Source organism: Carettochelys insculpta, chromosome 6 (genome assembly GCF_033958435.1).
Source record: "Carettochelys insculpta isolate YL-2023 chromosome 6, ASM3395843v1, whole genome shotgun sequence".
NCBI classification, from domain to species: Eukaryota; Metazoa; Chordata; order Testudines; family Carettochelyidae; genus Carettochelys; species Carettochelys insculpta.
Genome location: NC_134142.1, coordinates 109,484,037 through 109,508,844, shown reverse-complemented (window position 1 = coordinate 109,508,844; position 24,808 = coordinate 109,484,037). Strand labels below are relative to the sequence as shown.

The following is a 24,808-nucleotide window of genomic DNA, read 5'->3' as shown; positions in this document are numbered from 1 at the left end:
CTAGAGGGCGAGCCCATGAAGAGCCCCTATCAAAGAATCCAACTGCTCCAAACTTTTCTTCCCTATTTATTCATTACTATTACAGTAACAGGTCACTCAAAGAGAACTTGTTAGGCAAGCAGTTTTAAAGGTTAAGCAAGAAGTTGCCTTTGGCTCATCAGTTACCCAGCTGTGTCTTTTTTCCAGAGTTTGCATGCCTGGAGGCCCTGACAGCCACATTCCTGAGGGCACATAGACAAACTTTGTTTTCTACATGCATAGCTCAGCACTTTCGATGGAGATCTCTTCATCAGGAAGGATGTGGGGTCAAGCTGCCCTTCCCGTGGCACCCAACTCCCGGCCCCTCCTGACATGGTCATGCTACAGCTGCTGCATAGGCCCACTGATGGCTTCCAAGCATATGGTTCAAGTACTTTGCAAATTTGCCAAAAGGGCCCCATACACACTTCCATCTCACCGTCTCTTATTCCTCCCTCTCTCTCACACACTATTCCACCCAGTGGTGACTCCTGAAGGGATTCCAGGGAGGGCACAAGCTCACACTGGCCATGGAGGAGGGGCAGGACTACCCCCACACTCACCGGAAGTGGCACAGTACTGATGGTGAGTAGGGGGAGACAGACACTGGGGGTGCATGTGACCCTCTGTGCACCCCATCACACATCACCTCTAGCTCCACCTTCCCACACCCTGCTTCTTGTTTCCCCTTGCTTTCTGCTCCCCACTCCCATTGCTGCTTTCTTCTCAACCTCCCTACCCCAGCTTTGGGAGGATCTTTGCTTGCCTGCTGAACATGTGTGCACCAGAGCCAGGAGAAAATACAGCCTTAAAGAGAGCAGCCTAATTTCTCTTCCTACGGTTTCATTGGTGTAAAGTTACTTACACCCCACTGATAGACTCCTGATGCCCTGTCCACTCACGACATTAAGGCTATGGCTACACTAGAGAGATCCCCCAAGAAAACTGGGGGAGCATCCACACACGAAATGCGTTTTGTTGGCAGTATGGCTGCACCTTCGTCAGCAACCTTCTGCCTCTCCCAGATGAAGAAGAGCACCTTTGTCGACAGATTCTGTTAACAAAAAAGCTGTGTAAATGCTCTGGGGAGCCTTCTGTCAACAGACGTGGCTTTCAGTACACTGGGCAGCCCTGTTTGCTGGGCTTCCAGTCTGCCATTCTGTTGAGAGAGCGCTAGGCAGTACAGCCACTCTGTCAACAAAGTGGATTGTTTTTTGAGCCACTTTAGTGTATAGCCACACTCTGTAGACAGAGTTCTGTCAACAGATACTTCTAGTGTAACCATAGCCCAGGAGTTTTTCTGTTGGCGCCAGTGGGAGCAAGATCAAGGCCTTCAGATGACATTTTCAGTACCGATTGCCTAATCTAGATGCCTGCACATATAGGCCGTGTCTACACTAGCCCCAAACTTCGAAACGGCCACACAAATGGCCATTTCGAAGTTTACTAATGAAGCGCTGAAATGCATATTCAGGCTTCATTAGCATGCGGGTGGCCATGGCACTTCAAAGTAGGTGGGGTCCTTTTGAAAAGGAGCCCCGTCGGGACAAGCCGCGCAGCGGCGAGGCGCATCAATTTCGAAGTCCCCTTATTCCCATGAGCTGATGGAATGAGCTGATGGGAATAAGGGGACTTAGAAGTAGGCGGGGTCCTTTCTAAAAGGAGCCCCGTCGGGACGAGCCACATCAATTTCGAAGTGCCGCAGCCGCCCGCATGCTAATGAAGTGCTGAATATGCATTTCAGCGCTTCATTAGTAAACTTCGAAATGGCCGTTTGCGTGGCCATTTCAAAGTTTGGGGCTAGTGTAGACGTAGCCATACACAGATGAACAAAGCAGTCATTCTCAAGACCACAGGTACAAAGAATTTCTTTTGTGCTTCCATTCATTTGAAAATGAAGTACATTAATAATACTGTGTATAAAAACCTAGGGCCAAATAAAACCATCCGAAGAGAGAGCTTTCCTCTGCAGATTATGGCTGGGATCAATCCGTTATGGCTCCCTGATCCTTAGGGCAAGTCTGAATCCAGCCCTATCCTGAGGTAGGACAGTCCCTAGGTGGCTCTAACTTACAGCAGCTGCACACTGGTATAGTCTAACTGAACTCTATCAGACCCCTGGCCCTGCTGTGGTGCTTGACATATCCTCAGAAGGGGGCACGCCCATTGGCAGAGGAGCCAGTTTTACTAGCTTCATGCCAGCAAGAAGCCCCTTTCCTCCAGAGGGGTGGGGGGCAGCATTTGCTGCCCAGTTACAGGAGAGTTTGGGTTGTTATCTGCTGTTCATAAACAAGGAAACTTGTGTTTAACTGTACTGCTCCTGTAGTTTATAAACAAGTCTGCTCACAGAGCTGGAGCAGGAAGTTGGCCAATGAGCTTGAAGCTGTGATTCTCATGGAGCAGCAGAGTTCTGAAAATAATAAAAGGGGCTTTATTTGTTGAGAGGTTTATCATGATTTGTTTTGTTCTTAGCACAGTCAGAAACATTGGCGGGCTTTCAATCAGATGGCCTCACTGTTCATTAGAGCTCTGCTTGAATGATCAAGATCCATTATTCTAGATTCTCATCATGGCCTATCATGCATGCCAATAGTAATTTCTGTCATTTCTGACTATTCGGATTTATTAGAGTGAGTGAGAGAATAAGTGCAGTACTACAGTGCGCCCATTGTTTACTTCTGTCTTCACTAATTCGTGTTTAGGTTCCCTCCCATCCTTCCCACCAGGGTCAGTTATGTTTTTACCGAACAGTAATTAGAGTATACAGTCCACAGAGCAGAGAATTTTGCTTTTTAATGGCTCCAGGATTCTGACGTGTCACAAACACATATGGATTTACACCTTAAAAACAAACAACAACAAAAAATAAAAGGTTCGAGTCCAATGAAATTGTAAAAGGCATCCATTTACTCAGATTATGAAGGATTAGGATGATGATCCAATTATGACTTGAAAATGTGGTAAAACAGATAAACATGAAGGTTAAAAAAGATGCTAACAACAATGAGCTTGGAAAGAACATGTCTTTTGAAGCCACTGTGAATGATCAGTTGTGACAGCTCAAAGACTCTCCCCACCTCCCTTCCACTGCCCCTGCAAAAAAAAAAAAAAATCTGCTTAGAGCAGAATGCTCCTATAACTCCTGCCTGCCAGGAGTTTTCTAATGAAATAGAAATCAGTGCAAGGTCATCTTTACCAAGAAAATGGTCATTCACTTGACTGTAAAACTTCCTGTAACTGACCTCAAATTCCAGATTAGCTAACAGATTATTTAGTAAACAACCTTTGAATGTTTCGTGTAAATTTTAGTCTAGAACCAAACTTGGTGCTGTTCTAAACACATTAACTTTGCAATAAGCCTTCCATGACTTGCTTAGGTTGCCTAAATACTGGTGTTCAGAGGCAATTTCACTTGGCAATCTTTGGTGTGACAGGGGTAGGGTAAATCATGAGGGTAAACACACTTGTTTAATGCACGTATTTCAAATTAACCTAAAATCCTTCTTTACAACTGACTTAACACTGTGAACGTGTAATTGCTGACTTAGAGAAGGTAAGTGGTAGAGAAGGATGTGATTTAGTCCTAGATGAGGCAAAGAACTTGAAATCTGTAATTTTTAATAAAAACCCAGCTGTACGTAAACTTATTGCTTACTGGGACAGCCAGGTAAGGAATGGAAGGCAATCCTGGAGGGTGGCAAGCACCCAATCTTGAGCTCCAGGCCTGGAGCTGGACAATTCAAAAGAACTTAGGCTTTTTGGCTGCCACCATTGCCACTGCAGCAGTGGTGGAAGCTACTGTCCCTTTAAATGGCTGCTACAGCCCCATGTGGCACGCTCTGGGCAGCTCTGAGAGCTGGGAAGGTAGGGGGGGTGTGTGGCACACTCTCTAGTAGCACTGAGGGCTGGATGCTCCCAGCCCTGCCCCTTTCACCTGAGGCCCCACCCCTTCTGGGAGTGCACCAGGCTCCCCTACCTATCCCAGGGGCCTGCCAAGTCTGTCAGTTCCCCCTGTTGATTTTACTTAGACAGCATTTCTGGCTTGTACAAGAAACACTGCATGAATAACACTGATGTAGCTGAGCTGTGTGCACCTCACTCAATAGTAGCCTTTCAGTCTAATCTAAGGGTTTTCATCAAGGAGTACAACTGGGAACAGGAAAAAGAGTAGTTTCTAGCCTAGAATTGAAACTCTTTATTGGAGAAAAAAACTGCTTTAATAGAGGAAAAAATGGTACACACCAAAGCATTCAAACTGGTGATATTCATTAGTCTAAACCAGTTGCATCAGCAGTGATGGGAGCGGATGTTCTCTGTCTGAATAACAGCTTGTTTTGGAAACACTGCTCCAGTAATAGCAACTGCGTGGTCTGGGTGTGTAGAAAGTCTCTGGAACATGAATTTTTTTGCAGTGAGCCATCTAGAAAGTGACCTGATCTCTGTTATGCTGCTGTGACTGATTTGGAAGCCTTTAGAATACAGGCTGATACAAATCCATCTTAAGTCCATTTTGTAGTAGTTCCAGTATCCAACAAGACTCTTAGCACATCTGTGCTTTTTCTAAAGTGTATTATTAACAATGGTAACATAACCACTCAAACAGTATATGAAAGGGCATTCTGTGTGCTGAACTGTGAGTGACAGCACCTTGCATGGGTAAACCCAAGGAGGCTAATCATTAAGTTTGAGGTCATGGACCAATTACTGCCCTTCATTTATAACTGTGCCACTACCATGAATCCAGGACTCAAGAGAGAACAGTACAATGGAAAATAAGCAATCTAGTTCCCCAGTATCCCTTACTTCTTGCCTGAGAAAAATCCAAGGTGAAATTCTGGCCCCGTTTACATGGGTAAAACTCCCATTAGATATCATTGGGTACAGAATTCAATTGCAATGTCTCAATCACACATTTTCCTTGAGTTTCATTTCATTATAGTGTAAGAACAATAGATCTTAGAATAAAAGAAGGGAAGTTTCACATGCCTGAGTTTGCTTCTTTTGCATTGCTGCTTCTATCCAGCTGAAAATAGAGAGTGCAAAGTATCAAGTGATCCATTTCATTCTCCTTTTCAGTAATGGTGTAGCCTGTATCTAAACAGGCTTCTATCCTAATGCAGCTCCTTTTTATTGGTGTTTTATATAATGCCTCCAATACTCAGTGTGATATGGTGTTTTAGCAGAAGAATAAGTTCATACTCTATGCAGCTGTGACCAGCATGTACCAGCCAACATGGCAGCAGTTGTATGATATTCAGCAATAAACAGCTGTGAAAATCTGGACTACTATATTTATTCTATGGTAGGATTGTTTTCATGTGGCATGAGTACGTGACATTCTGAAAAGGGCTCTATAGTAAAGGTCATGATCAATCCTGAATGGATATGAATGTTCAGCCACTCTGACTGTTATACTGCCTGAATAATGCCACACTTTTGGAAAATAACTATAGCATGGTCACAGATTGTTCTGTTGTCACCTGAGGCCTAGTGAGGGCTGGGGAGTTCTTTTAATGATCTGCACAATTTAAACATCAGCTGATGCTGTCTTGCCTCACTGGTTGGTTTAGGATACATTGGCTCTTCTCTAAAGTAAACAAATAGCAGCTTTAGAACCTGTTCCAAAATTAATTCAAGTTATTAAGAGGCTTTGGATAAGGCATAGCCTGACTACATCTATGCAAACTGGAAACTTCAGAACTAACTAAACTTCCCAAAGTATCTTCTCCAAATATTTACTTATTAACACTTCTGGATTTTTCAGAAATTCTCTGGCTTCTTAGTTCTAAAATCACAGTCTGTAATGGAGAGGGTCTATCCAGGACCCTTTATCCAAGAGTTTCAAAATATAAGAATCTAATGTTGACCTTCCACTCGTGTTAATCACCTAAGATGTTTGTCCTGTTGCAAATCCCACTTTTAGAAGTCTCACTCACAGCACCTTTTGTTTTAAACTTTGCAAAAGTTATTAAATACTTAATTAACTATTAATATTAAATGCTATGATTAGTGTATATGATAAAATTATATATACAGCGCCATAAACCTACACAGGATTTTGCAAATATTGTTAAATAAACTATCCCAAACATGTCTCATTTTCAATAAAAATAGGAACCTTTTCATGAGTTTATTTTCAATTGAAAGGCCACTAAATATGGGGAATATACGTAAAATGTTTTTTGACTGGTTCTAGAAATCAGTACTACAGAATGGGTTAGGTAAGGGTGTGTCTACTAACAGTTCATCTTCCTTTATGCTCACTGTTTGAAATCTAGTCTTTTCACAGTTGCATGTCTGACTGTGACTAATATCTAATTTGCTTAGGAACAGCAGGACTGTGGCAGTACTGTAAAATAGTGAAAGTGGAGTCCAAAACGACCAACCTCCCTTTACGCTTCCATGTTGGACAGGCACACGCAATATCTTATGCAGTGCAAGGGCAGTTTTTAATTTCCTGGGAGTGGCTTGTTTTACATTATCCAACAATTTTGTATCTTCATCAGACCATTAACTAGTGCATTACTAGGTCTCTCACTCTAACCACCTGACCACATCTGTTACGTTAACTCATTATGCTGTGTGTAACAGCAAAGCCCCATGACCCTAAGGAGATCAAAGGTATTCTGTGGATTAGAACCCATGGATCAATCAACTGGGCTACAGATTGCCAGCTAGTCCTTCTGTAACTCTGAATTTGATGGAGGTACTCACATGATATTCTCTCATTCTACCACTTCTTGCTTTCAAAGATCGAGGAAGTCATTGCTGCAAAACTAACAATCTCCTTAAAATGCCCTGTAACAATTGTAGTACCCAGAGGCACTGAGACCTCATCTGGGGTGAGTAAGGTCTCTGCTCTACAGCCTAGGCTGAGAGCCAGCTGGCCTTTAGTTCACGTGGTAGAGTGCAGCAATGAAGGGTCCTGTGGCACCTTATAGACTAACAGAAAAGTTTTGAGCATGAGCTTTCGTGAGCACAGACTCACTTCATCAGATGCTGGTCTTGGAAATCTGCAGGGCCAGGTATAAATAGGCCAGAGCAAGGGTGGGGATAACAAGGTTAGCTCAGTCAGCAAGGGTGAGGCTTACTACCAGCAGTTGATCTGGAGGTGTGAACACCAAGGGAGGGGAAGCTGCTTCTGTTTTTAGCCAGCCATTTGCAGTCTTTGTTTCAGCCAGAGCTGAGGGCATCGAATTTGCAGATGAATTGTAGCTCAGAAATTTCTCTTTGGAGTCTGGTCCTGAAATTTCTTTGCTGTAGGATAGCTACTGTTAAGTCTGCTACTGTGTGGCCTGGGAGACTGAAGTGCTCTCCTATGGGTTTTTGTATATTGCCATTTCTGATATCTGATTTGTGTGCATTTATTCTTTTACGTAGAGACTGTCCAGTTTGTCCGATGTATATAGCAGAGGGGCATTGTTGGCACATGATGGCGTAAATTATATTGGTAGATGTGCAGCTGAATGAACCCATGATGGTGTGGCTGATCTGGTTAGGTCCTATAATGGTGTTGCTGGTGTAGATATGTGGGCAGAGCTGGCAACGAGGTTTGTTGCATGGATGAGTCCCTGAGTTAGAGTGACTGTGGTGCAGTGTATAGTTGCTGGTTAGGATTTGCTTCAGGTTGGCAGGTTGTCTGTGGGCAAGGACTGGTCTGCCTCCCAAGGCCTGTGAAAGTGGGGGATCATTGTCCAGAATGGGTTGTAAATCCCTGATGATGCGCTGCAGAGGTTTTAGGTGAGGACTGTAGGTGATGGCTAGTGGTGTTTTGTTGGTTTCTCTCTTGAGCTTGTCCTGTAGTAAGAGGCTTCGTGGCACACATCTGGCTCTGTTGATCTGATTTTTCACTTCCTCAGGTGGGTTCTGCAGTTTCAAGAATGCTTGGTAGAGATCCTGTAGGTGTTTGTCTCTGTCGGAGGGGTTGGAGCAAATGGGGTTATATCTTAGTGCTTGGCTGTAGACAATGGATCGTGTGGTGTGTCTGGGATGGAAGCTGGAGGCATGAAGGTAGGAGTAACGGTCACTGGGTTTACGGTACAGGGTGGTACTGATGTGGCCATTGTGCATTAGCACCGTGGTGTCCAGGAAGTGGATCTCCTGTGTGGCCTGTTCCAGGCTGAGGTTGATGTTGGGTGAAAGTTGTTGAAGTCCCGGTGGAATTCCTCCAGAGTCTCCTTCCCATGGGTCCAGATGATGAAGATGTCATCAATGTAGCATAAGCAGAGATGGGGTGTTAGTGGACAAGAGCTAAGGAAGCGCTGTTCCAGGTCAGCCGTGAAAATATTGGCATATTGAGGGGCCATGCGGGTACCCATAGCTGTGCCGCTGATTTGAAGGTATATATCGTCGCCAAATCTGAAATAGTTGTGTGTGAGGATAAAGTTACAGAGCTCAGCCATCAGATGTGCTGTAGCATCATCAGGGATACTGTTCCAGACAGCATTTATTCCATCTTTGTGTGGGATGTTGGTATAGAGAGCCTCTACATCCATGGTGGCTAGGACAGTGTTTTCTGGTAGGTCATCAATGTATTGCAATTTTCTCAGGAAGTCAGTGGTGTCTTGGAGATAGCTGGGAGTGCGGGTGGCATAGGGTCTGAGGAGAGAGTCCACATAACCGGATAGTCCTTCAGTGAGAGTGCCAATGCCCGAGATGATGGGGTGTCCAGGATTTCCAGGTTTGTGGATCTTGGGTAGTAGGTAGAATAGCCCCGGATGGGGCTCTACAGGTGTGTTGGTATAAATCTGTTCTTGTGCTTGTGTAGGGAGTGTACTGAGCAGATGGTGTAGTTTCTTAGCGTATTCCTCCGTGGGATCTGAGGAAAGTAGCCTGTAAAATCTGGTATTGGAGAGTTTCTGGAAGCCGCCTCCTGGTAGTCAGACCTGTTCATGATGACAGTAGGTCCTCCTTTATCTGCCTCTTTGATTATAATGTCAGGGTTGTTTCTGAGGCCGTGGATGGCATTGCGTTCCGCACGACTGAGGTGGTGAGGCAAACGATGCTGTCTCTCCACAATTTCTGCCTGTGCGCGTCGGTGGAAGCATTCTATATATAGGTCCAGACTGTTATTTCTACCCTCAGGAGGAGTCCATGTGGAGTTATTCTTCTTGTGCTGCTGGGAGGGTGTCTAACAGTGTGCTGGTCAGTGTTGTGTTGAAAGTATTCTTTGAGTCTGAGACGGTGAAAGTAGGCAGAGTGCAGGGCTTTAGACCCTATCCGTGCAGGTTCTATCCCTGGTGCCAGTGACCCGGGTCTGTTGGTGTTACACAATAAAAAGACATCTCAGAGTCCCTTTATAGCTATTCCCCATTGATATCTTTGAAGAAGCATTTTGATATGGTACCTAACACCTGAAATCCATACCTGCTGTGAATTAGGGCCATAGTCAAGCAAAACGAACCTCTTCCTTAGTTATAAAGCTCTTGCTGTGACTTGCAGTTGGTTTAGCCAGGCAAAGTGGAATAATGTTACAAACACAGCCAACATTTTCTAATGATCTCTACTTCATCTTTGAGCTGCAAGAATAACTCACACTGTTTTTAATGCCTTTTTGTAAGCACAACCCATAAGACTTGATGCAAAGCTATGGGTTCGTGCCAACTGCGCTTTCTCCCGCCTCCTCTTCTTGCTGTCTGTCTGATTAATTTTCTGTTCTCAGGGCTAAGCTTTGGCTTCAGACCCATTCAGATCAATATTAGGAAGAAAAAAATAGAATTTTACCAGAACCAAGGACAACTGACTTTTTCCCCCCTTTTCAAAGCTGAATAAAGCTCCCTCAGAAGCTGAGAGTTCACAATTTCTGCGATATTTATGACCTGGTTCACCCCATGTATTATTCTAGTTTTACACCAGAGAAAGGCCATTGATTTAGAAAGGAGTTAGTTTTGTGTTATACTGGTGTAATTATCTACTTAAGATACTTATATGGCACCCATTAGCAACATGTTTTAGCATTCACAATCATTAATGGGTGTATCCTCACAACATGCCCATGAGTTGGGCAAGTGCTATTATCTGCATGCCACAGAAAGCGATGCTTGTCCAATATCTCACGAGAAAGTCTCTGTCAGAATAAAGACATGAACCCAGGTTTCTGGCTAATGCCTTAACCATACGACCATCCTTCTCTGGATTACATGGTACTAAGTGAGGCTGTTTTCTCTAACAGAACAAGACAGAGTTGATCAAAACAGTGTGAACATTATTCAAAATCTTTTGAGAAATCTCTTTATCACAGGACTTTTAGCAGAGCTAGGACTAATCAAATACTTCAAGTTGAAAAATGCTGGTATATAAAATAAAAAGGCCTTTGTTCATATAATCTATTGGAGTCATGTAAAAGGGAATGTAGGGATAAATATTCAGCACAATTCCCACGTTAGCCATATAGTTAAAACCAATTGTAATGGAAACTGAGCAAGTAAAACCCCATGTTACTATACTGAATAGTTATCTCTCAGTACTAATCCCAGAAACAGAGGCTGTTCCATGGATGGTGTTTAAAAATGTCCTCCCTAGAACTGTAGAAACAATCCTGGTAATACAAAAAATGCAGCTGAAATTCTTCTTGTCTACAGTTTCATAAATAGACTTGAGGTAGCCCTCTTCCTGGCTGGCTTTATTAGCTAACACGGGGAGAGTTGCCTGGGAGAGTTTCTGTGTTTATACAGCACCTAGCATGACAGAGTGACTTGTCTGATGAGACCCCATCCTAGACGTGTCTTCATAGGTAGAAGATACCATGATGGATGTGTACGATGCTGTATATGAAGAAGTGAGGAGGAACTTGTCCAGCATCAGGAGGCAGGAACTAGCTGCCATCCACGAAACAGTAAGTTGATTCATTTCCACTTGTGGTATAGCCTGGCTTAAGGTATCTTGCTCTTGGCTGTCATCACACTGGCTTCAACTAAATGTGGGTCAGTGCTATATTTTTGTGTTATCCGAACTTCACAAACCCCACCATTTTTTTTTTTTTCTTATATCAAAGTACTCCTGCTCAGTTCTCCTGAGGTCAGTACTGCCACTGCCTTTCTGTGCTCGGCATTGCCAGGTTTGGCTGGCCGAATTACCAGCAGGGTAAAAGGATTAGTGGAAATTTCATAGGACTGTAATTAATGATGTACCACAAATATAAAGACTTCCAACCATTGTTCAGTGATTTCCCCACACCCACATCCAGTTCTTCTCCAAAGCTCTTGTGACCCATTCCAGAATCAATTGCCTAGAGGTGATCCAAAGTGTGGGTGTGACTGAAGGCCTAACGTCAACAATATGGTTGACTGGAGATAAATTTCCCATGTGGAAGCCTCAGGGCCAAATAATGTCTGATTGATTGATTGACTTTTGCTAAGTTTTAAGCCGCTAACATGCAAGTCACCTAGCTCTGAGGGATCCTGCCTTGCAGTGCAGCATGTGGTTTAAAGGAGAGCTGTCACCCCAATTCTGCAGTGTAATAAGTAGACTAATGTGGCTGCAGTGTGCCTAGGGATTGCTTCACTTAGTGTGTGCAAGATGAGATAACGCAGCCATAAAGAGACTGTTTCGTATGGAGAGAAACATAGGAGAGCTGAGTAAAGGAAATGCCGTGCTCTTGCACAGCAAGGTCAGTTTGGATAGTGATCTAATGTCATGCTGTGGGACTAGAAGGGAAGGTCAACACTGCTTATTTATTTCTGGACTCCTCCTTGTGGCGCTGAATTTTCTGTCCTGATTTCTCAGCACTAAGTGCTCATCTATAACTGCTTCCATCTGGATCCGACAAAGCATTTCATAAGCAATAATTTATAACTCTCAAAACACCTGCGTGAGGTAAGGGGAGGTATCAACCTTCCCATTTTACAGAGCAGGAAGCCAGAGGCACAGAGGGTTTCAGTAATTTGCTCAAAGTCATTTCGGAAATGAGAAGCAGGCAAAAACCCTGTCTCCACAGATTACCAAATTGTGAAAGTCCAGGACTAGCAAAGCTTCCTCTTTTCTTACTAGCAAATAGCCAATGAATCACTTAGGAAATGACTCAAGTACACTCACAGGCTGAGCATGGGTAACTTTCCCTGCAGTGCTGATTGGGTGCTCTCAGCATTTTGCCCTAGCACACTGAGAATAAGGGTCAGCCAGTACTGAGAGGTATGGGGGCAAAGCAAGACATTTGATATTGAGGGCTGCAGCCTATTCTGGTGTGACTGACAGAGAGCTTTGGCAGTGAAGAGGGAGTAAGTGTGGAGGAGTTGGTGCTTCAGTGGATTTACAGCAGTGAGCTGATTTGGGGTTGGGGCAGTGAGATGGGGCTTTGATAGTGATTTGGACAATGGAATCGAGGGTGGGTGCTTAAGATGTATCTTCATCCCCTCCTCCCACCTCTTCTATTTGATACCAATTGAAAGACAATGAGACATGTCAGTGACTCCAGAACACCCTCCCTGAAGGGGCATCAGCTGGTCATGTGGGCAATTAAGCAGGATTGTTAGATTTTGAGCAGTCTGAAATAAACCCATGCCAAACACATGGTAGAGGATGAAAATGCACTCTCTTCTATTTCTCTTTGACTGTCCCAGGTAAATGGGGACCACTAGCCACATTTGTGCCAAAGTTAGGAACTTCCGTTAAGGTTCCTCACAGAGAATAATTGTTCACCTGGCACAGTCGCAAACAAATCCCATATAGGATTTTGGAACCTCTTTAAAATAAATTCTCTCATTACTCCATCGTCTGTATTGATTGTCTGCTTTGAGTGGGACATCCCTGAGCATAGTATGTGACATAGTTTTTGTTTCTTCTGTTTTAGTTTTTGTGCTGTGGAAAGCAGTCTCCCTTCGGAGAGACAGGAGGCATTGAAAATGAGACATGTCCATCAGAACATGTGGGCACAGCAAGAGAGGTAAGAGAATAATCCAGAAACCATTTGTACTGTCAGATTCCAAGAAAGACCCATCAGCTTTTTAGCTGCTTACTTAAAACTAGCTCAAGTGACCTAACTTGAGTGGGGAAGAAAGCACTCCTTGTCCTGATCTAAATGACTGCATGTTGTGGAGATTACCTTGCTCATTTTTTTTCAACCCAAGGCAACACTAGAACTGCTGAGGCTCCCATCTTGTTTCCTTCCCTCTGGATAACAGGACTGACTGCCCTCAACATCAACAGACCATTAACTTCACAAAACAAAGGGAGCAGTCCTGTAGCACCTTTAAGGTGCTACAGGACTGTTCACTCTGTTTTGTGAAGATTCAGACTAATACGGCTGCTGCTCTGAGACTAAACCATGAACTTGAATTGTTTGTCTAAACAGCAGCCCATAGCCCTTTGGGCCAGTACAGCAGTTGGATTATCATTATTCTCAAACCCTTTCTGTGGAGCTACTAACAAAAACATCTTCCCTCTCACCTGGGCTCCTGGATCCCAACTCAAAACCAGTTCCCTCCCTTGCTCCTGCTAGCTGTCACATTCTCACTGTACCACCGACCATGTCTATTGGAACTTCCTGAGGCATATTTTCACTTACATTTTCCCCTGTTGCAGGGAAACTCCAATGGGCTGAGAGAAATGGTGACGTTTTGATGGGTAAAATGAGGGAGAGTTACTGACCACGTCCCTTGCTATTATGCCTGCTCCTGCTTACTGGCTGCCAAGAGACACCTCCTCCATGTATACATTAGAAGAGTATTGATTTTTTTTTTTTAATTAGAAATACAAACTGGCATCTGGCTGACTGAACACAGCTGCTAGGAGAGACTGCGAAGGCTTGGTGGTTCTCTGAGCCAAACACATAATTCTGTAGCTTAGCCATGGGCAAACTAGGCTAGTGAGTGCAGGAGGGCCAACAGCTTCATCAGTCCCCTGGGCAGGGTGGGAGGGGCCTGCTCCATGCCCTGGGAAGGGGCGGGAATAGGGCAGCTGGCCCTCGGTGCCAGCCCGGAGTGTGATGCAGCATTCTGGCAGTGATTTAAAGGGCCTGGGACTCCAGCTACCGCACCAGCTGGGAGCTCAGACCCTTTTTATTGCTGGGCCCCAAGGCAGTTGCCCCCTTTTCCCCAACGCCCCATTGGTGGGTGTGAATGAGTGGGCCACATGAGCAGCCCTCCTTTCTCTCCGTGGGCTGCAAGATTGTCATAACCAAGATGGTCCCCCTGGACAGCATAGTTTTGCTACCTGTGCTTGCATACCTAGAATTTGTGGCTGTGCTGATTGACCCCCAGCAGCACATTGATTGGATGCAGAGGGAGTCCACAGCTCTCACAGTCCATGTTGTTTGCAATCAGCACACAGCCCACGTCCCATGCCCTGGCTTTACATCTTTACTTTAGTAATAATGGTAGGGAAAAAAAATGACATGGATGGAACCAGCACAATCTGTCATCCCTGCATGTGGTCAACAGTAAACAAACTGTCTCACGGGTCACACCTAGAACCCTGATGGGCCACATGTGCCCCGTGGGCTGCAGGTTGCCCACCACTGATGTAGCTGTTCCCTCGCTGGGTTTGATGTTTGCAGCCCTAAAGTGGAAATGCCTGATCTTTTCAATGTGTCATGTCTCAGAAGCTTCTTTTCTTGCCCTCTGACTTTTCAGTGGACATGTGATATCATGCTTGTGTGGGATGACAGATGCCTATCAGTCCAATCATACTTCTCTGTTTGCAGTTAAATTATGAAGTGTGAGGAGTACTTTGCTTGCTGATAGCAACAACCTGAACATGCAGATTTTCATATGTAAATTATACACATTTCCTTTTTTGAAGGGCGTTAGAGTATTACTAAGAATTCACAGCAAAATGCCTAGCTTCTAGGAATCCACTAACATGGGTTTTTCCATTCAAGGGCATAAACCACTTTTCAGTAAGTTCCTCAGGTTATTTTGAGAAAGCAAATGAACAGAACTAATACCAGATCACCTCTGCTGTGAGACTGCAACTTGGATTTTTCTCTGTAAATTTGCCTGGACTATGTAATTTTGTCCTCCGTTTGACCTGCAGTAGTAATTAGAGTTGCCATCTTATTAATATGTATATTTGTCCTAAGAGACAAAGGGATTGTGTTGCTATGGTTATGCAAAGACATCATGGTTTAGTACATCATCATAACACGTAACATACAAATTCAGAACTTTTAAATTATCCTGCTTGTCAGTTTGCAGGACGTGGGACGAATTCATGATTCAGGTTATCCTGGCACAGCAACTTTTCTAGCATATCTGCCTCCTGCAAACTGAATTCTGAAGTGTAACTTATAGAACATTCTGCACCTTAGAATAATACAGCTATCGGAAAGGAAATGAGGGGAAGAAATTTGGCTGGTGTGTGCTCACATAGCTATTTATGCTTTGAATTCCCTCCTGCTGACAGTAAAGGGAGATAAACTGCAGTGATACATGCTGTAGAATTTATGGGCATGAAAAAACTGATCTTGTGTCCTGGCAGCTGCTGCTCATTTTCTCTTTGGCTTCAGTTCTGCAAGGTACTGAGTACTCTGGCACAATCCAGTAAAGCATTTAAGCAAGTGCTTAACTTTAAGCATATGAAGAGTCTGTCTGTCTCTCACTCAGACTCAGACTTCAGTGGGACTGTTCATATGCTTAAAATTAAGTATTAGCATAAGTGCTTTTGCTAGTGCCAGCCAGAGTGCCCAGTATCTTGCAGGATCCAGCCCTTTACTAGCATAACATAGCAGACTTAAACCACAGCATGTCAGAAGACATGAGACAGCATTATCATGCATTTTACAGGTTGCCATTTAGGTTTTTTTCTCCCCACCCCTTTCCAAAATTCATTAATTCTCTCCCTCCCCCCTATGTCTCTTTCTCTCGCACTTTCTGTCACACACTCTTCTCCTCCCCGACCCCAAAATCTTGAAATATATTTTCACTGATGCAATACCAAGAATGTTGCCACAATGTCAGATATCTTATAGGTAACTGACTGTGGAGAGCCCAAAAGGGCAACACTAAAGGGAGACATAGACCCCATGCACTGCCAAGTATAACATAACCTGCAGCGATTTGCTGGTGCCAGAATTCACACTGCATGCAGTAACAGGTGAAGTCAAGAAGGAGAATTTTGCATTATTGCTGCAGCTCACTGCTGGCAAGAGGACAAGGAAAGCACAAGAGAACAAACCTCAGTCTGATTCCTCTTGATTAGTCAGAGACTGTCTCTATGGCACAGGGTTTGAGAGAGACAGGGCTTGGAAGCTGCTTCTGCTGTGAGAAATTATGTTAAACCCTGATGGGCAGAGAGACAGAGAGATGGGGACCCTCTGCGAGGTAAAAGAGGAGAATTCCTCCAAGCTGTCACTGTGCCATCATATAATCTCTCTCTCATTTCAGGATTGCCTCCAAGAGATCCAAGACTTCCTAAAAAAGCATATGGGCTTCGTCTCTCTGCTATTGATCATCACAATCTGCTTCATGGTAGCTATGTTTGTTTCTTTACAGCACTAAATTTCTGACCAATCTGAGGCAGGGTCAGTTCAGTGTCTTGGGAGAGTTGGTTACACTGAAAAGCTTGTGTTCAGGAGACAGGCTTTTTGGATCTCCAGCACGGTATTTAGCAGCAAGGAAAATAACCTTGAATGAAGTGAGTCACCACAGAGACTAGGGGAGGAGCTATCCTGTCTCCTGGGGTAGATGCCAATAGGGCTTCCCGTCAGTCTGAGGACTCACAGCCAGTTTTCTGATGCAACAGGCTCACTAAATTCCTGACAGCCACTGGTTCTCTGCTGAGAATAGCCATGGAAACAGGCTTCTTTGAATTGGAATCCCATAAACATTATGTCCTGTGGCAGAGGATGCACCCTGTTCTAACCACCACATGAGCTAACATTGCTTTGTGGCAATTAGAGCTGGTCCAGATATTGTCATCAAACCCCTTTTTTCCAACCAAAGGAAATATTGTAACAGAAAATGTCCATCTTGGTCAAAAATTTCCAGTGTGTTGAAGAAAAATCGAAATTGGTTTGGTAATATTTTCATTTCTTTGAAAATTGTTACGAAACCCCAGATACATTTGCCAATAATTTTAACCAAAAATTGCATTTAAAATCAAATTGAAAACTCATCATGGGAAATTCCTTAAAAATAAAAGCCCCCCCGAAAATTGTTTCCTACAAAAATAAGAAAGTTGCAACCAGCTGTGATGTTGTTAGATATGCAAGACAGCAGCTTCCTGAGGGAAGAAGTTTTGGAAGCTAAACCAGTGATAAACAGGTCAGCTGCCTGCCAGCTGAGACAGTGAGGCCAGGTGATAACAGAAGGATCACCTGGTATTAAGAGAACCAGCAAGTAGCTCAGTTGAGCTGGAGATCTGCAGAGAGTAGAAAGGCTGCTGCTGAGGGCAGAACCTAGTACATGAGACATTCTGGAAGATGGCTTGTGGGGAGCAGATGGGGTAGCAGGAATCAGAGAGCCTTGTCTTGACCCCCAGGCATTCTGTGAAGTGTAATCCTGTAGGGAGTAGACTGGCCCCCAGAGAAGACCCAGCTCAGGAGAATAGGCATGAATGGTGCAATGGACAGTTTTGTGTTTGAAGAACACTGAAGTCTTCAGGACTGGATTCAGCAAGGGGCTTTAGGAGCTGCAGCCCAGGGCCCCAGGCTAAATACCTGCAAAAAGATCTGTTGGTTGCCAAAAGTGCAGATCTTTTTTGCAAGCCCCACTTAGCCCAGACCCTGGACAGCAAGCACTAAAGTCTCTGTGAGAGTGTTATTATCCAGCCCTGCCTGGTGGAGGGAGCAGGGAGGCGTGTCATTCTGCAGTCCCCAGTGCAGGGCTGGAGTCACATCAGCGCAAGGACAACCCCCTAACTCCACCTCTGCCTCCTGCCCTGAGCCCCCTCCTGCACCCTAAATCCCCCCCCAGCCTCTGCACCCAACTCCCCAGCCCTGAGCCTGCTCAGCACCCTAACTCCTGCCCAAATCTTACATCCCCACCCAACCTCCTGTCCTGACCCCCTTCCTACAGTCCAAACTCCTTGGACTAGATCCTCCTCTTGCACCCCCAAAGCTCCACCCTAGAGCTGACACCCCCCGTCTCAACCTGCAGCAGTCTCCTGCACTCTGAACCACCCCCCACCTCAATTTGGCCCTATCTCAGAGCCTAGGGAGTGCCATGGAGAGCTAATCCAGCCCCATGTGCCCTATAGAAAGAGGGGCAGGAATCCTGTGACTGGAGAGCGTTGTTGCTGCATGGGCAGGTGAGATATACAGACATGGTGCAGCTAGTCAATGGCTGGAGAAAGCTGCTAATAGAACAAGCCTGTTCTAGTGTCTAGTCACCGCTTGGCAGACACAATATACGCAAGGGTCCTGTGCTTGTAATAAAACATGTCAGAAGAGAGAACAGGGCTTGAGACCTCTTCCATGCACAGAATATTAAGTTTCTTCTGCTCTAGTAATTCTCCAGTTGAATTTCAGTTATTAAAGCAAGAGCTTTCTGAACAAGTCTCTGCATATAGTTGGGTTTCATAATGGTCACGATCACTCTTAAATCTACCGTGGCTCACTGCACAATGCAGACTTATTATATCAAACTTGCTGTGCATGAGTGAATGGCCCTGGCCTGACCACATGGCTGTAATATACTCGGGGATTGCCTGGACTCTCTGAATGCGGCACAAGAGCCACGTGGATCCTCACGGTAAATTACACCTGTCTGCAGACTCCCGCACTGAATATTGGTTGCTTTTAATGATGATGATTGGGGAGCTGACATCCTTGACAGACCCCTGAGTAAGGTGTGCAGGGGGGCGCTCTGCGCTCCTGGAAGGGACAGGGCCTTTGGCAGAAGAGATGGGGCTGGGAAAGGGCCTCCTCCCTGCAGCCCTTAGAGCTGCCCTGAATGTTCCACTCACTGCTCTAGCAGCAATTTAAAAGGCCCCTTCCACCTCCCTCCCCCACCCATAGACAGGCCTGATGATGGAATAAGTATTTGCCCTTTAACAAGTTCAATGACTTGCCCAAACTGTTAGGTCTTAGCTATTCTCCTCTGAATTGCAGTGTCAGAGGATGGAAGATGACCATGAGTAGACCTTTGATGCTATTGCAGGAAGATGCCACTTGTAACTGTGGCACAGGAGCCGATGATGGATAATCTGCTGAATTCTGATAGAAAACTGGAAAACCTTTCTACTTCAGCCAGTTAGAAAACAAATGTAGCCATAAAATGGCAAATCATAGAATTTAGAATGCAAAATTTCTGTTTTTAATGAAAAGGCAGCTATCAGCTATGATTGGTTTGGAAGAACAGGGTGGGGAAAGCCTCCTTCTCTTCCTAAAGTAGGGATGGGGAGCCTCTTTTGGGTTGGGGCCACTGATGTACAGAAAAATCAGTTGGTGAGGCCACACAAGATGGGGGAAATAAAACCCTCACTGATGTGGTCCCCAGCTGACAAGTAGGAAACAAACAAGCACATAACTTGCTCCACGCTTCAGCCCCAGGGGAAGAGGAAAGGGAGGGAAGACTGAGATTCAGGATTTACCACCGCCGCAGGCCAGATTAACTCATTGGGGTGCCCCTTGGCTCTGGGGTCAGGTAAAAATGAGGGGTTGTGCTGGGGAAAAGAATGGGGCTGTGGTGTGGGATCTGGGCAGGAGATGTGGGGTGGGGGTGGGGAGGGTCTGGATGAAATCTCAAGAGCAGCAGCAGGATGGGAGTATGGGGTCTGGGCAGGAGGAAGGGTGTGGGAACGAGGTGGGGGTGCAGGATCTGGGTGGGAGGTATGATGCTGGAGCATGGGGTCTGGGTGGGAGATTAGGATGCAGCAGCAGGCTGGGGTGGGGTATGGGTAGGAGGGAGGAGTAGGAGCAGGCTGAGAGTGAGAAGCTGTGAGTGGGCAGGCTGGGAGTGGAGTGGGAGGTCTGAGTGGGCTCTGGGCAGGAGGGGTATTTGCTGGGTATTTATCTAGTGCTACTCCCCAGGGGCACATGTGGCTCTGTGCTGCCTGCAGCTCTGAGGCACTGGCCCCCTCTGCTCCCATTGGCTGCAATTACAGCCAATGGGAGCAGCAGGAAAAAAAACCTTCAGATGAGCATTTCCCTGTGATGCCATTCATGGGCGGTGGGAAGAGGGGGGTGTAAGGGGAGCAGCAGCGTGCAGAGCTGCTTCCTCCTTCTGCTGGCAGAGCCAGTGGGTGGGCTTCAGCCTTGCCATGCATGATAGGATCTGCAAGGCTCAGGACTCCCCTTTCCACCACCGCACCTGGGGATCTGGCACTCGCACTCCAATCATGGGAGGGGCGGGCTCAGGGTTGGAGCACCAGTGCAGGCTCCCTCATGGGGCAAGCCCCAAGCTTCATGGGTCAAACCCAGGCAAGCCACGGGCTGGATGTTGTAGGTTCCCCACCGTGTTCTAAAATACTCATTGGGCTATAATTGCAGGATGCAAAGGATAGTGCACAATAACTGCCTTGGTTACTGCAGGCAGTGCTGTCTTCCAGCTACCAATTAGCTGCTAATAAATGTCCAGAAATCAAACTACAAGTTCAAAGAGGCACATTCATTTTAATGTAAACTTTTATAAAGACCATATTGTTAGGGCCACCATCGTTCCCACAGCAGCCTGCCTTCTGATATGCTATCCAAGTTAAGTTCTGATATACCCTTCAGTTATATGATCTCACCATACTGCACAATGCAATGTACCATACAGCAAATTAGCATGCTGTAGGACAAAGGAATTGCATTCTTTTGTACGCTTGGAAGCATATATGCATGTTGCAGTATACCATACAGTGCACATTGAGATTTTTCAATCAAAGACTATTGTGGTGCAGACTGTTTGCACACAGGAGCAGACAACTTTGTTCGGAATCCTGAATTTCCTGATTTATTCTCACTTCTGATATTATGGCACTGGAACTGAAATTAGAGCCCCATTGCACAGGATGTGCTGCATAACAGTCTCCGCCCCAAATAACTTACAGTCTAAGTAGAACAGAGGGTGGGTGTGAGAGAGGAAGGGCCATCATCCCCATTTTGTACATGGAAATTCAGGCACAGAGAAAATGACTTGTCCCAAGGTCACACAGGAAGTCTGTGGCAGAGCAGCAGTTGAACCCAGATCTCCAGAGTCCCATCAATTGCTTTAACCACAGCATTATTTTCTCTGTTGAAATTTCAACCTTAGCATTTCACAGTAATGATATTTGGTGAGTATACAATAGAGAGATACAGTAGCTCAGAGATACCTGTGCAGTCTCTTCAGTATTGGTGTGTGTTCATCAGTACCATTGCCAGGAGTGAAATAAGATCCAACAAACAGTCCTGGTGTTTAATTCTTTGCCTCTCTGATTCCTTGCCTTAGGTTTATGGGATGATTCTAACTTCATTCCTCTGGTTCTCCATCCACTTCAGCAACAATCTGGACCGGAAAGGCAAATACATTCTGAGAGAGAGTTAGAAAAACCTCTGCACAGAGCAAGGATTTCCAACCCTTGAATCCCAATTCATCAAAAACCATCTAAAAATTACCCACAGAGTTCCCTGTGAAGCTGGGGCTAGCTGACTGGAGCTTAGACTTGGTACATGTCATATTTCCCTTTACTGCATTATCTGCTTCTTCTGCATTGCCAGCTGACCAATGGGAATAATCAGGGGGCAGCACAGAAGAGAAAGATGTGACATTTTATGTAAAGACAGCCAGGGAATGGGACGGGCAGCCAGCTGGAGAATCAGGGCCATGTACAGACATAGATAGGCATGGTTAGCATGGGTTTGAGATGTGGAAGGTAGCAGGGAACCAGCCTGCCTCTCACCCAGAAAACTGCACATTCCAGCTAGCCAAAAACCAAACCCTGTTCCAGTCCCTTCTATCAGTGCCCGAAAACAGCTTGAAACCTCACCAGCAAGAAGGAAAAGATGTCTCATTAATACTCCTCAGGCAGGAGACTGTCCTCTTAGCCATAGACAAAATATTCAGCAGTGGCAAAAGTCTTTGAGCTTATTCAGAATTCTTTTTCTCTCTTAGCTGAGAAGTTGCCTGTTTCCTGTGACCACAAAAGATGGTTTAGGGCTTCTCCACATGAAGACTTAGTGCACAGCAAGCTGAGATGTAAATCTACAGGGCTGTAGCCTGCTGCATACCAAGTGGGTGTGTGAACACTCTTGCTGTGTCTTTGGCAGCGTTTCAAACAGCAGAAACTCAAAGCACGCTGCAGAATGTTTAATGCATATTTGCTGGCTCCATACAGACAGACAGGACACAGCAGGTTAGTAACCTGTAGATTTTCCCCCCAGCTTGCCATGCAGGAGCGTGGGGCTATAGTAAAAGGCTACATCAGCATAGCTCTATCTGTGAAAAAACCCATACTCCTGATGGATATGACTATGCTAATATACCCCCTTGTGGGAATGCCACTACCACTGGTTGGGGATATGTCCCTACAGCTGCCAAAAAGCCCCTTATGTTACTATGGGCTGCATCTTCATTCCAAGGCGATGGTGCTATAGTCTGCGTAGTACAGACATGCTATTGATCTCTGTGTGGACAAGCACCTAAGCTGCTTGCTTGAATACGCTTAATCTTCTCAAGCAGCATCTCTGCAATACGCAGGCCTGATTCCTGTTACAGATAATACTGTACTCTGTGCAGTGAATAGTCACAGAGTTCTAACCGTTCTCCTAACAACAGTGAATTCTTCTAAGCTCAACATTCCTAATTACTTGGGCTATGTCTACACCGCAGAGCTATTTCGGGATACCTCGGTATGCCAAAATGGATACTCCACGTCTTTGAAAAGTACCTGTTATTTTGAAATATTTTTTGAAATAACAGTCACACTGTTTCAGCATCCCTGTACTCCTTGTTGCAGAAGGAGTAAGGATGCTTCAAAATAGTACATTATTTCAACATTTGGCACTGTTTAGACAGCTCCAACTGCCTAAATAGCCTATGTCAAAATAAACTGGAAATGAGGTACACGATTTGTGCTCCACAAATTATGTATCTTATTTCAAGTTTAGGAGGCCATATAGATGCAGCCTTGCTGTCCTAGACCAGATTTTTAAAGAGAGTTAGGAGCCTAAGATACAGATGGGCCCCTAATTGGATTTCCAATAGCACCTAGGTGCCAAATTCCCATTGATTTCCCATCTTTTGTTTCCCCAAGACATCCCTTGTTAGAAGAGAGGGGGTGATCTCAGCCGCTACCTGCTGACAATCTGTTTTTCCTGTCATCTGATGCAGATCTTTCAGTTTCGATGAGCAGATTGCTGAGCAGAGCTGTTTTATACAGTTTCTGGTGAGCCATGCGGCCTGGCTGCTCTTCTAGATAAAGTTGTTATGGCCCAGTTCAAAAGCAGACCTAATTTCTGAATACATTCTGAAACATCTATCGATACTATGTGTTGTCCTTCTTTCATTTTTCTTTCATAGTTGCTTAACCTTTTGGGGCTGTTTTTTTTCCAGGACTGCAAGTCTACTAAGTAGCTTAGGACACACCAGATTGTACGATACATCCTTAGGTTATATATCAGCTTCCAACATCCTTTGTCACCAGTTCTGCATTTAGTGTGATAGTCTTTTAAGAGAATTGTTAGTCCAGGCTCCTATCAGCAATTTACTTCCATAAGCTGCTTTTGTCGGCCCCTCTTGAAGTATATCTTGAGCAATATTGCATAACCACCTTTTCCCCAGGCTGCAAGTTCTCCAGCCACATATTTACAGGTTGCTCTGATACCCACATTTAAACTCCTGTCCATAGTCTCATGACATTCCACAATGATTGTGTAGTTGTTCATTATGCAACAATATAAAGTTACTTGACCTATTTTGTTGGTTCAACACCGAGAATAAAACTATAAAAAGGCCATTGAGAAGAATGGTTAAATAATTTATCTGTTCATTTGTTTCACAGGTTGTGGTCATTTAGTCTGTGCAGGCCTGCCGGAGGGGAGGTGGGGGGACACAAAGGGGATAGTTGCTCTGGGCAGCTGAAGCCCCAGACCCTTTAAATCACCACTGAACGCCCCATGGCACACTGCAGAACTCCAGACTGCACTGCAGGGGGAAATATGGGCCAGGTGGCACAGAGTGCCAGCTGCTCTGGCCCCATCCCGTCTGCCTGAGGCTCCACCTCTTCTGGGCATGTGGAGCTGTTGTCCCCTCCACCGCCATTTTGTGCAGGGGACCAGTGAGTGTGTCAGCATGCCCAAGTCCTTGCAACTATTTGGGCAGGGTCAGCATAAAGATTTTCACTTCACCTTGGCTGTTCAATATGCTAATTAACTGTATCACCTTCTTTAACATGACATACCAAGGTGTTCGTTAATGGTTGGTTATCTGTTTCTTATTGATTGTATTTCCCTACCTTGTGGTCACAGCTTTCTTTGGCAAGGCACTTGCTGGAACTGCCAGGGTCAGTTTCAAAATTCTGTTCTTCTACACATTTGCCTCATTGTTTCAGTCAACCCCTTATCTCTATGTTAGACTATTATAATGCCATTTTACCCACATAAACATAAACAAAGGACTCTGTGTGATAATGTTAAAGCTAATGCTATGATTATCCCAAAGGCCGGCTGGAAGTTCATGTGACTTTTGAGTATTTTAATAAAAAATTATTTCCTGGCAAAAATGCTACTTTCCCTCACTCTTTATGTAGGCACACAAGGCTATTTGGGTGGCTGTGGTATTTGTATAATGAAGTCTGGCAGTATTTCTTTGGGAGGTGAGAAGCTGTATTATGCATATGCTGGCAGTCACTCTGGCATACAAGCACATCCTAGCAGTGAAGGACAGAGATGACTGTATCAAGCTTTGAGGAAGGGGAACCTGCCAACTAACTCCACTTCTCTTCCTTGTTG

At 45.0% G+C, this 24,808-nt stretch overlaps 1 protein-coding gene across 1 annotated transcript in view; it reads left to right on the top strand.

Annotated features, from left to right (window-relative positions):
- Window positions 1-24,456, top strand: part of TSPAN32 (tetraspanin 32) — a 62,890-nt gene extending 38,434 nt beyond the window's left edge. Inside the window, exons 5-8 of the mRNA XM_074995979.1 lie at window positions 10,751-10,852; window positions 12,806-12,898; window positions 16,338-16,421; window positions 21,309-24,456. Of these exons, the coding sequence (XP_074852080.1) occupies window positions 10,751-10,852; window positions 12,806-12,898; window positions 16,338-16,421; window positions 21,309-21,404 (375 nt within the window). The 3' untranslated portion in view covers window positions 21,405-24,456. The remainder of the gene's footprint in view (window positions 1-10,750; window positions 10,853-12,805; window positions 12,899-16,337; window positions 16,422-21,308) is intronic.
- Window positions 24,457-24,808: the final 352 nt, after the last annotated feature.